Source organism: Mytilus trossulus, chromosome 7 (assembly GCF_036588685.1).
Source record: "Mytilus trossulus isolate FHL-02 chromosome 7, PNRI_Mtr1.1.1.hap1, whole genome shotgun sequence".
Lineage (NCBI taxonomy): Eukaryota > Metazoa > Mollusca > Bivalvia > Mytilida > Mytilidae > Mytilus > Mytilus trossulus.
Genome location: NC_086379.1, coordinates 76290708 through 76304030, shown reverse-complemented (window position 1 = coordinate 76304030; position 13323 = coordinate 76290708). Strand labels below are relative to the sequence as shown.

The 13323-nt window shown below is 31.0% G+C and overlaps 1 protein-coding gene across 1 annotated transcript in view; it reads left to right on the top strand.

Annotated features, from left to right (window-relative positions):
* LOC134725839 (ubiquitin-conjugating enzyme E2-17 kDa-like) overlaps positions 1–13323 on the top strand; it is a 23524-nt gene extending 10201 nt beyond the window's left edge. The window contains exons 2-6 of the mRNA XM_063590057.1: positions 6014–6083; positions 6853–6884; positions 8657–8734; positions 9351–9453; positions 10900–13323. Of these exons, the coding sequence (XP_063446127.1) occupies positions 6014–6083; positions 6853–6884; positions 8657–8734; positions 9351–9453; positions 10900–11042 (426 nt within the window). The 3' untranslated portion in view covers positions 11043–13323. The remainder of the gene's footprint in view (positions 1–6013; positions 6084–6852; positions 6885–8656; positions 8735–9350; positions 9454–10899) is intronic.

The window sequence follows — 13323 nt, the reverse complement described above, 5'->3', positions numbered from 1 at the left end:
GAGCACATTTTTCTCCATAAATTATTAGAATATGAGTAAATGATTTTAAAAAAATGATTTTATTTAACTAAAAAAGGTTCAATGAAGTCACAATGGTAGGTGCAAATGACGTCATTATTGGGAAAATTAGCAAAAATACCGAAAATTTGATGGTTTTTCTAAATTTTGACCACCGCACCATGCTTGCACCAATTAGAAATTTTAACATTTTGACAAGTTCATACATATCAAACTTCGGATAAAAAATCTTTTTGGTGCAAGGTTGGTGCGATAGTTTATTTTATATTTTTCATAGCCAAGCGGAGCAATAAAAAGCTGAAATTTGCCGTCCATTTTGACCTTTTCATCTGACAAAGTTTAGTTTATACATTCTTATGCCTATAGAAACTTATTTTTTTTGTTTATGAATGTAAAGTGTATTCCTAATTATATTTCCGTAAGTTTATCTAGTTAAATTTCTTTAAAAAAATCCGACAGCAATGAACTTCATGTGTAAGGCAGTCAATAACAACTTTGAGGACATTTTTTTAATTATGAAATTTTAGATAGACCTTCAATATAACAAAATCTGTACATTTCTGATGTTTTTGCTAATTATAAATTCAAAATTTGTTGTTTGAATGGGGCAATCTTCTCTCTCTGGTACTAGGGTCAGATCCATGATTTATGTAACGAAAAAGGGAGGGGGGGTGTGTATTTTACCTAAATTTCCATAATTGGCGAGAAACACGAGATTTATTTCGAAAATGAAACTACATGTACCTATATTCCAATTGGATGTGTCTTTGTTGGTATAAATGTGCATAGAGAACAAGTTCTATAAAATTTTATGGTTAAAAACGGAAACGGCATAAGTTAGACTATCCATATATCTGTATAAACATGTATATATAATTATATGAGGAAACTGCAAAAGACAAATTGTCAAAATCAATGTATTTATATATTATTATTGTATAACTAATCATAATTAATAGTTAATATTTTTACTGTATAATCTCCCTGGTTAAACAGTAACTAATTTACAGGGATACTCGACTGAATGCTGTGAGTCGAGTAAGTTGTAAACAGCAGAGAAATGTGCAATAAAGGATTTATTTTATTAAAAAAAAATAAAAAAAAATAATTATATTAGTACGCCTGAGGCTGTGACAACTCTACAACAGATTTATCCATTGTATCACCAACAGTGATGGTGATACATGGCTGTGTACATTATGTATATACAACTCGTCTAAACATCAACCCAACAATGTAAGATCTGTAAATTTGCAGATGAATATATACATATGGATAATTGACCTTTCCATGCATAGAAACAAGAGCCTGAAGTCTGTAAGCATACTACATGTCTGTTACCTTTTTAAAGGTTATGTTTTGAATAGTTTTATAATCATGCGTAAAAAATGAAGTGTAAATTTTAAAATGTGACCCGGCTTTGTTGTTAAGGCCCATTTGTGGACATTATGTTTTCTGGTCTATGCGTCTGTTCATCCGTGCGTATGTCAGTCTGTTCGTACGATTGTCCTTGTGTCTCGCTTCAGGTTTAAGTGTTTGGTCAAGGTAGTTGAATCTGACATCAGACTCAGACTTTTTTTGAAGTAAATTTTACTGTGTGTATTGTGTTTTGATTTTTTTCTACTTTGCCTAGAGGTAAAGGGAGAGGGGGTTTGAGATCGCAAAAATAACATGTTTAAATCTGCCGATTTTTTGGGCCTGTCCTAACCTAGGATTTCCTGGCCATTGTTAGTTTTGCGATTTGGGCATCCATGTACTAAAGACACACTCTTGTTTTCAATAATTTTGACGAATATATAATGAATATTGTCATGATGATCAAAGACCAAGTCATACGACACTAAGATTAGTGAAGGGGAAAAGTAAACTAGTCACATTGACAAAAACTACAATAAAACAAATAATATATATTTATAATGAATATAGAAAAAATCTAAGAATACAGATTTATTTGATATAGAAGCATGTTCCAGTTTTGTAATTCTATAGAATGATACGGTTATAAGTCTGGACGACTGAAATAGATTATAAAAATAAGATGAATTTCGAAAATTAAATCCTAACGATCCTTTACATAAGTCTAGAGGGGGAGGGGGTGTACTTCAATACTTAATTGATAGGGGGTGCTGCTGTTTTGTCACCTTACCCAGTTTTACATTTTAAAAATATATACCTTTTCATAAATTGCGTAGGAAAAAAATTTATATCATATATATCTAATAGTTTTCCTAACTTTTCACTTATTCAAGCTTATAAAGGTGTAAATAGAAGTGCTCCCCTTCAACCCCAATCCCTTCCGGAAACATAACTACTGTCATGGAAATACACTGACTTTTGAAAACACCCTTTAATGCATGTGTCTGTGTATCTATTTATTTTAGATAATCAGTATTAAGATTTCTTAGCTCTAAATGGGTCTTGTCTTTGTATTATTCTTCTTGTCGCTGATAAGTGAGACCCAACCCAGCATCAGACGCACAACCTGTATATATCAGCAATACCCGGTGTTTTGTTTTGTTTGTTGGTGTTTCAATATTGCTTTCCCCCTTAATATTTACCTTGGAGTTCGTTTCTTTTTACAATTTACATCTTAAATTGCCTTTCTGTCTCAATATATTTAAAATAAAATCTTGTAAATAGAAAACAAATCGCGGTTGCCATGGGCACATATATGTTGCTAGGGAGAAACAAAAATGAATTTGGCAAAAATGTTCAATTAATTATGTAATATTTAAATAGTGTACAAGTGTAAAGTTCACTACATGCTGAACAGGTTCAATTTCAAACATAGATATATTAAAGCTGTATAATAATCATATTTGATGGGTTTAACTCCGCCATTTTAGTGGTTGCTAGGCAACAGAATAAACGAGCTAGACCCAAAATTCGATTATTTTCAGAAGGTCTATGGTATAGACTTACAACATGACAAATTAAATGAAATTTGGGGTGGGGCCAAAAATGGCCCTTATAGCCCCTAGTCCTTTGATGTTATAAATTTACAACTACATTAAATATAATATTTCCAGGGCTCGTTACAACCCTCATTTGACCATATAGGCTTAAAAAAAAGTAAAATAACACTGATTTACATACAACAAATAATAAATTAGAACTGCCCTAAAAAGAAAGCAGGTTTGCATGAAGTTTACTTGTCCATAATGTATAATGCATGTTTTAAGATATGAATACAAAGGAAGATTACTGTGGATTCATTATTATTCGTTGGATACCAATTTTCGTGGATTTCGTTGGTACAGGTTAACCACGAAATTAAATGTTCCACGAATACCAAACTTTCCGTAGGCTTGTATGTTGACTTTGATAGAACCACGAACTCAGATATCCCCGAACATGTAAGTTTTCCTCAATCCACGAAAATTGGTACCCACAAAATAAATGAATCCACAGTATTTAGTAATAACAAAGCATGTCCTTTGATATTATTTTGTGTGTTGATAGCAAATAATTTTTGTTGCCTTAATTGTCTTGCTTTGACAACACCGAAAGTTGAGTCGAAGGCATACTATTTGGGTTATTTCCTTGAGAACTGCTTATGCTAATTCAATGTTTTTTGGTATGCACTTGCAGTAACATAAGCACATTTCATTTTATTGAAAAATATGTTGCCTTGCTCCTCAGTAACTGAAACTTGCAAAGTTTAACTTTATTTGTTGATGTTTGTGATAAGTTAACTTAAGATTATGATGAACCACCTATGATTAGTCAACGATATTTGGTATGCAGTTACAATGTATAACAGCATTTATAATTGGTGTATCTCATTTGCATTAAGATTATATATCCTTGGCCCCTCTTTTATGGTGTATTGAGTTCAAAATTTATACTCATATATACTACAAATCCTTTTTCCACTACATTATTCTCTCAAATTTGTAATACTATTGATGCAAATATCCATTGATATTATTTTTTGTTTGTTTATGAAATCAAGCGAAGATACAATAATTATATTGATTGCTGAAAATTTGGGAATGTATCTAGAGTCTGTCAGGAACACTCTGAAAATACATGTATTGAAAGAGATTTAGATCCTTCATGTTAATTTGTTGGTTTGATGTGCTTTACCAATGAATTAAAATTGCAGCAAAGGTAAACATCCAGTGTTGATTCATATGGCACATCCCACTATTAACTTGTTTGTTGAGAGATAAACATCTTTAGACAAGCAGGTTTTTACTTTGAAAAAGGTGTCTAATCTAATTTGTTTCTTTTTGTAATTGTGACATTATTATAATTCTGTTTTGATTTACAGCTCATCTTATCTGTCATCTTATCTGTCATTATCTTGTGACCTTTTCTCATCACTTTGTTTCTTTTGTTTATTTGTCTGTTCTGCATAGGATGTATTGTCTGACTATAAACAAAGCATCACACTTGGAATAGCATATTAATCTATTGCAATAAAAATTCATAATTTCAAATAAAATTTGTAGATTTAGCTAACTAAGTCCTTATATTTGTATAAAACAACATTTGTTTATAGTGAAACATTGTTTTAACAAAGAATTAGCTACAATTAAAATTTGCTTGCTAGTCCTTCTCTGTGATGACACATAGATAACTCTGGCTTATTTCCCAATTTTTTTTTTATCATTATCCACGAACATGTAAGTTTTCCTCAATCCACGAAAATTGGTACCCACAAAATAAATGAATCCACAGTATTTTGTAATAACAAAGCATGTCCTTTGATATTATTTTGTGTGTTGATAGCAAATAAGTTTTGTTGCCTTAATTGTCTTGCTTTGACAACACCGAAAGTTGAGTCGAAGGCATACTATTTGGGTTATTTCCTTGAGAACTGCTTAATATGCTAATTCAATGTTTTTTGGTATGCACTTGCAGTAACATAAGCACATTTCATTTTATTGAAAAATATGTTGCCTTGCTCCTCAGTAACTGAAACTTGCAAAGTTTAACTTTATTTGTTGATGTTTGTGATAAGTTAACTTAAGATTATGATGAACCACCTATGATTAGTCAACGATATTTGGTATGCAGTTACAATGTATAACAGCATTTATAATTGGTGTATCTCATTTGCATTACGATTATATATCCTTGGCCTCTCTTTTATGGTGTATTGAGTTCAGAATTTATACTCATATATACTACAAATCCTTTTTCCACTACATTATTCTCTCAAATTTGTAATACGATTGATGCAAATATCCATTGATATTATTTTTTGTTTGTTTATGAAATCAAGCGAAGATACAATAATTATATTTTTTCGAATTGGCACATAATACCACGGAATGTCACTCATCATACAAATGGCACATCCATATAATTAATTAACTGCGCAATCGTGCTCCCCCTTTATGATGATTCTGAATTATAAATATAACCAAAAGTTGTTAATCTATAGATAGTGAAGACTAATGAAAGCTAACCCACTGTAAAAATATTTTTTTGCACTTTTTTAAAAACTTCCTCAGAAAAATTCTCGAGCCACTTGACTTTCATAGCTCAAAATTAACGTTTTTACAGAATATTTAAATAAAGTAGTTACAGATTATTCGCTTCTCAAAGTGTAAGACGCAATAAAAATCGTATGCTTGTCCTGAACATTTTGACATTTTTTCGTTTATTTTCATAGAAAACCGGTTTAAACAAATCACTAATACGTGTTAAGATCCGACTAAATACCTATTTTCCGATATGGTCAGGTAAAATTGCTACTTGGATCACTTTCTTCTATGTCCTCATCAACCTCACACTTTGTTGAAATAAGATTAACAGAATCAGCGACAGATCCACAACTTTCATAAGGAGGGGGCACTGATTGACCTAAAAGGGGAGGGGGCACTGATTGACCTAAAAGGGGAGGGGGCCCTGGTCAAGTCATGCTTCAGTGATTCCCTGTATAATTAACCGAACAATCAATTTCTTTTAACAGATTTATATTTAGCTAGCTATATGTATGTGAAAAATATACCATGCTGATATTATTCCTTATTTGTTTTAGCAATTTCAGCAATTATGGCAAGAAATTCCAGAAGAGTTTGGATTTACAGCAGGCCCTTTAGAAGATGACTGTAAGTTTTGCTGTAAATAAGGCTAGGCCAATCCATTTTATGATAATTATGCACTGTTGTAATGTGACATACTTAGTAAAATGATTTGAAAAAAAAACAATACACACAAAAATAAAAAACAAAAAAATAATTTCCCAAAGCCTATAATGTTTCAAAATTTAAGGATTTAAAAGTAATAAGGACTTTTATGATGAAGACAATCTTTCAATCAGTTTAATTGAAGTCTGGAGATTGCATGTCAGTTAACTGCTTGTTTTCAAGTTCTTTGACTACATTTACTGTAAATTCAGAAATTATTGCGTGCATTTATTATTGCAATTTCGTCATTTTAGACTTAAATGCGATTTTAATTTTTACGATTTCAAGAAAAATCCTGTTAAATTCATATAAAATATTTCAAAATGCGAGTTTAAATTATTGCGTTTACAACTCAGTCGCATTTTTCACAATAATAAAAACCTCGCATTAATTTCTGAATTTACAGTATTAGAAACACATATGTCAAACATTTAATTACAATCCAAATTCAGATTGATATCAAGCTTGAGTATTGTGTCCATTTTTCCCAACTATTCAGAGTATGATCTCCGCAGGCGTATCAGGGAAGCAATTTATTGGTAACTCCTGTTGTCCTTTTCATGAAAAACAGATAAAAAAAAAGATGGGGTTGTAGGTTAAAAATGTGAACATACATGTATTAATTACCCATGTAGATTCAGTAATTAAAGCATATAGAAATTTTGCACAACTATTTTTGTTTACTTTTCAGTATTACACTGGCAAGCCTCATTATTAGGACCTGTGAGTATAGTGAAATAGTATATATATTTATGTATTCAGAATAAATAGCTTCCTTGGTTGTTTTCTTACTTTTTTGCCTTTTCATTAATATTAGAACTTATACCACCATAGATAAAAAGAAAAAAAAACTTTGATTGTTTCCCTGTAACACATACCTATATTGACATATATATATTTTAATTCTTCAGATATAAATAATGTAGGTAAATAATTTATTATTTACTACTAACAATAATCAATCATAACAGCAAATCATAAAGGAACAATATTTAAATGGTAAAATTTTCTGTAAGAAGAGATTGAAAAAAGATTCAAAAATTTGGAAAAAAGTGACAATGTCATGGCTAAAAGGGATCTGAGGAATAACAACAGTATAAAAAACACAACATAGAGAGCTAAAGCTTGAACAACATGAATCCCATCCAGTATACATGATTTTGGCAGCATCCAAACTGCCATCAGATTTTTTTCACAGCTAAACATTGGGTATTTAGGAGTAAGAACAAAGACTAAAAGACATTGAGTTAGAAAACTGACATTGTAGTCAATGTAGTGTGACATGGGTTCCTATTTATTGATATTTTATTAGCTAGTAAGTAACATGTTGAATAGCCAACCAATTATGTTGGTTGAGTTCAGGTTTTATGAATACCTGACATTATTAAAATATTGTCATAAGTATATGTATAAAATATTTGTAATGGGTATAAAAAAATCTATCTGTCATAATCCTATATTTTGCTATTGTTTACACTTGACTCTTTTTTAAGCAGACTCACCATATAGTAGTGGGAGATTTTTTTATGTTCTATTTTAGGCAGACTTGCCATATAGTAGCTACATATAGTGATTGTTTTTTAACACCTGATAGTAGCTATATATAGTGGTAGATTTTTATGCTCTATTTTAGGCAGACTCACCATAAAGTATTGGTAGATTTTAATTGACTTTATGCTCTATTTTAGGCGGACTCACCCTATAGTAGTGGTAGATTTTAATTGACTTTATGCTCTATTTTAGGCAGACTCACCCTATAGTAATGGTAGATTTCAATTGACTTTATGCTCTATTTTAGGCGGACTCACCCTATAGTAGTGGTAGATTTTAATTGCCTGGATCTATTTTAGGCCGACTCATCCTATAGTAGTGGTAGATTTTAATTGACTTTATGCTCTATTTAAGGCAGACTCACCATATAGTAGTGGTAGATTTTAATTGACTTTATGCTCTATTTTAGGTGGACTCACCCTATAGTAGTGGTAGATTTTAATTGACTTGATCTATTTAAGGCAGATTCACCCTATAGTAGTGGTAGATTTTAATTGACTTGATCTATTTTAGGCAGACTCACCCTACAGTAGTGGTAGATTTTAATTGACTTGATCTATTTTAGGCAGACTCACCATATAGTAGTGGTAGATTTTAATTGACTTGATCTATTTTAGGCCGACTCATCCTATAGTAGTGGTAGATTTTAATTGACTTTATGCTCTATTTTAGGCAGACTCACCATATAATTGTGGTAGATTTTAAATGACTTTATGCTCTATTTTAGCCGGACTCACCCTATAGTAGTGGTAGATTTTAATTGACTTTATGCTCTATTTTAGGCGGACTCACCCTATAGTAGTGGTAGATTTTAATTGACTTGATCTATTTTAGGCAGACTCACCCTATAGTAGTGGTAGATTTTAATTGACTTTATGCTCTATTTTAGGCAGATTCACCCTATAGTAATGGTAGATTTTAATTGACTTGATGCTCTATTTTAGGCAGACTCACCCTATAGTAGTGGTAGATTTTTTTTGAGATTAGATTTTACCACGGACTTTCCCTTTAAGCCACCAAAGGTAAGATCATAAACCGTGCAGTATTATTGTGACAAAATAATGTAAATAATATATAGAAATTTTGACAAGAAGATGTTATTCTAGGATTAATTTTGTTATTCAAATAAATTGGTTATCTTTAATTTCCCTATTTCTTCCTACATAAAGATTTAGAAAAGAAACTAATTATGTAACAGTGTCAATATTGGGCTAAATTCTTCTTTAGTTATTTAGAAAAATCTTTTTTACCCTTTTGTTTCATGTATCTACTTTGAAATTGATAGACTGTGAGTGCCCTCGTAACAACAGAAAGGGATTTTTTTCTTAATGAAAATAATCAGTGAAAGCAGGCTGTTGTACAATAGATGCTCTTAAGTCAGTAAATTTTAAATGTAAAATGATGATTTTGTGCATTTTCAGATCTAAACCTACAATCCAACATGTTATGTAACAAAAAAATCTACTCCTCTGCAAACAAAAGTTTTCCAATTGAAGAGAAATCAGCATTTGTAATAATATCACATTATATATGTATTTGTTATTCCACACAAAAAAAATTATATGCCGAGAACAAAATTGAATAAGAAATTATTAGAGACCGTTTAATGCATATTGATATATTTTTTATCTTTGATAGATATTATTCCAGACCAAAATATATCATCCCAATGTAACAGAAGATGGTAAAATATGTGCTGACTTCCTGACGGAGTGGAAACCATCATTCTCTATTGGATATAGTAAGTCTATATAACATGTGTTAATACTGAGAATATATACACCTCCAGACTCATACTTTACCTGCATCACAGATTTATAACAGTTTGCTGATTAAATGTAGATTCTAGACCAATGAAGACAAATATCAAAAATATATAAATAAATGTTACTTTGCAGATTTAAAATACAGTAGCAAGGGCAGATGATAACACATTCAAATTTAAAATGGCTGTTGCAAATGATAAGCATACAAAATCTTGAAAATTATCAAACTTCATCAAATCATTTTATCTATTTCATAAATTTGAAAGCAGTTACAAAGAACTTAATAATCCAATAAAAATATGATTTCAAATAATCTAAATCCAACTTAACCCTTACCATGCGGAATTGTTTTTAGAAAATGTCTAATTTTCGTTTATTTGCAAAAATATGCAAATTATATGCAAATGAGCTTAGCCCTGTTGCTGTAGCATATTGATTTCTTTAAATCTAATATAGGTGATCACGGGGTGGGGTGGTCGGGGTGACGAGGCGGAATTTTTTTGACGGGAATTTGCCCCAAAGTGGGTCAACAGGTGCAAAAAACGTCAATTTTGCCGATTTTTCACCCCTTCTCTTGACCCAGAAGACCCAGGGTTGCTGGTTAAGGTATCCAGTTGTAGCCTGCGTGTAGAGTGGACCCTAGTGAACAAATAGACCCCAACAGTTGTTAGGTCGGAGTGAATCTGATCTTGATTCATCGGTCTACAGAAGGTCATTTGGACCCAAAATACCGAATTTCACGATTTTTGCCGATTTTTGACTTCGAATGGACCCAAAACCGGAAGTAGTTGTTTCCTATGCGTATTTCAATAATAATAATGATCAGTAGTTATATGGCTGTGGGTTTGCACTATCTTTGCCAGTTTTATGCCTCTGAACTTCTTGTGTAAGATACAGATGTGAAGCCTACCCCTCCAGAAAATCGAGTTTTAGCCAATTTCAATTTTCCAAGTCCGTACTTGTGCTCAAAATGCTACTTATACATGAGAAACGTGAATATGGATAGCCTCAGATTGACGGAACATGCATAACTTTTGAAATAAGTATCATAAAGTGGACTTCTAAAAGTATGGAACGCCATTAGAGCCAAATAACGGTTATTAGGGTCCGCCCGTCAAAAGACGGGTACCGCATGGTAAGGGTTAAAGACCTATTAACTTAAGGAACATGTGTGAAAAAAACTAGTTAGATTATCTCTCTCTGTTTCAAAAGTTATGTTATTTTTGCATATTGCCATTAAGGACAAGTCGCAAACTATGTCTCTCTCCTTTAGGACAGCTTTGTGCACCAGTTATATGTAGTCAAGAATGATAATTTAAAGTTTTCAAGCATATCCCCACGTATTTATAGTGGATCAATATTTGCTAATCATCTAATTCCATACAACCCTACAAATATTTTAAAAACGTTTTCTTTTTCAGTTTTACAAGCCATACAGTCTTTACTTTTGTTCCCTAATGCAGATAATCCTGCTGCACCAGAAGTAGCAAAAGAATTTCTTGATAATAAAGAACAATTTGAGAAAACTGCAGTAGAATGGACTAAATCTTATGCCGTAGAATGAGAATTCTACAGAAAATTATGTAGGAAATATTTATACTCTATATTAATAGAATGACTTTTTATACTGCAACTGTGCTTTATGTACAGTCAAAATGCATTAAATATATAAACTTGTGCAGTCACTAATTGTATTGTGCCTTGTTTGTGGCCGTGATAATGTTTTTTTGTGCAGTGAAAAGATACAGGTTTGCAGAATTTTTATACGATCTGCTCCAAATTCATAATAGTTCCAAATATTTCATTTAGACCAGTTTAAGTGTTGCATTATAAATAGAACAACCAAACATTGTCTCAAAATATAAAATTATTTGTACTTCACTCAAAACATGATAACAATTTTCAGCAAAGCATAATGTTCTACCTTTTCGTAAGTCTTGTACAAATGTATTTCATAATTTGAGACAATTATATAGATATTTTATACCAATCACTTTGTAAAACAAGATTAAGACATGATAATGGTATTGAAGTTAATACACTTATACCTGTTAACCTTATGTTTTTATTTTGGCAGCAACTGTTTGAAACTTTAGTCTTTTATATCTGGAAAATTACAGTTTAGGTAACAGTAGGTCCAAAAGATGTTTGAATAACTGTACAATGCTTTTTTTATATTTTGTATGTTTGTATATTTTGTTTTCAGTTTTTGTATTAATGGTTAATAAATGTTTTTGTGCATAGTATAACTAATAACCAAAGATGTGCACATACATAATTTAAACCAAAAACAGGTTATTATTTAAACTTGGAATTATTATTAATTATGGAATTTTCATACTTTCCTTGTTGCTAGAAAATTTCTAATAAATTCCATGCTTATTCTGTACTTCAATGGTCTGTGCTGCGCACAACACTTTCTTTTACAAAAAAGATGGTACATTTTCAATAGAATGTACTGTGCCGCGCACAACACTATCTATACAAAAAACGTTATATGGAAAGTGTTATGAATCGCTCAAAACATCATTATACCACATAAACATGGAATTTATAAATAAAATTCCAGCACAGAAAATTTTGCAAATTCCATAATTAAAATTAATTCCAAGTTTAAATAATAGCCTGTTCAAAGCTTAAGTATTTATTGTAGCACTTTTTTACATTACCTACTTCATATAAAGTTATTAGAATCTTAACAATTTATAACTATTTTAAATGCATCGTAAAAGGTGACTGTTCTATATGCCATGTAGGTTATAAAGATAACAGAGGGAAACCAGTGGTCAAAACATCCTTAAATTTAAATCTACTATAATAATTCATCTCAGACAATTGTCATTAAGACTTAAGTGTGATATTTCAACTTAATAATACATGTATTGATTATAATTTCCTTAAATCTATTTAATCAGGACCAGATCAAATTTGAAATGAACTGACCAGTTACATGTGAAATTGTTATTGTGTATGAATTGGTTGTGCTGTTATATGGAAAATAGTTTAACATTCTTTGCTTTGAAAATGTAGGCAAGATTGAGTGAATTAACAAAAAAATCATATTAACCTAAACAAACACATATGAAACAAAAGATTCTGTAACCAAATTATCTCCCTTCACACAATGTGTAATACCCTTTAATATTTTTCCATATACATGTACTTGATTAAACATTCCACATAATATATATATTGATATGTGCATATGGTACAAAGTATAATAAACATAAAATGCAACAAGGCATATGACTAAATTGTCAAAAAGTTGTTCAATGGGAGATAACCCAAAGTTTGTTTCAAAACTGATGAAAATCAAATATGTCTTTTTTCTCTCTTGTTCTGTTTATAATGTACTGTTCAGTTAGCTAATTGCTGCACTGTGATATTTGTAATCCTTCCCTTAATTTCCCCTTTACTGGTTTAACAAAAATACTGTATTGTATCATTTAAACTAATCTATTCTTTACCCATTCTGATTTGATCAAAATATGATTAGGACCAAGAATCTCTAAATATCTATCAGCAAAAGGAAGGAGTGCCAATACATGTAGAATGCTTAACAAAGTAGAGCAGTCCAGCGATCTGATACATTTTTTGCACACTTTTATTTGATATTATCGTGTTATTAGGAAATATATATATACCTGTATGTATTATAAAAGTGATGCAGTAAGATCGAATAAACAGAACAATACAATCTCAGTTTGATTGCAAGGAAACAGGATTATGTTTGCTCTGCCACCTAATTTTATCAAATTTGAATATATACCATGTGTCCATATTAAATGTGATGTATGTTGCTAGCTGAGCTGTGATATATTTTACAATAAACTCTCAGGAATTTA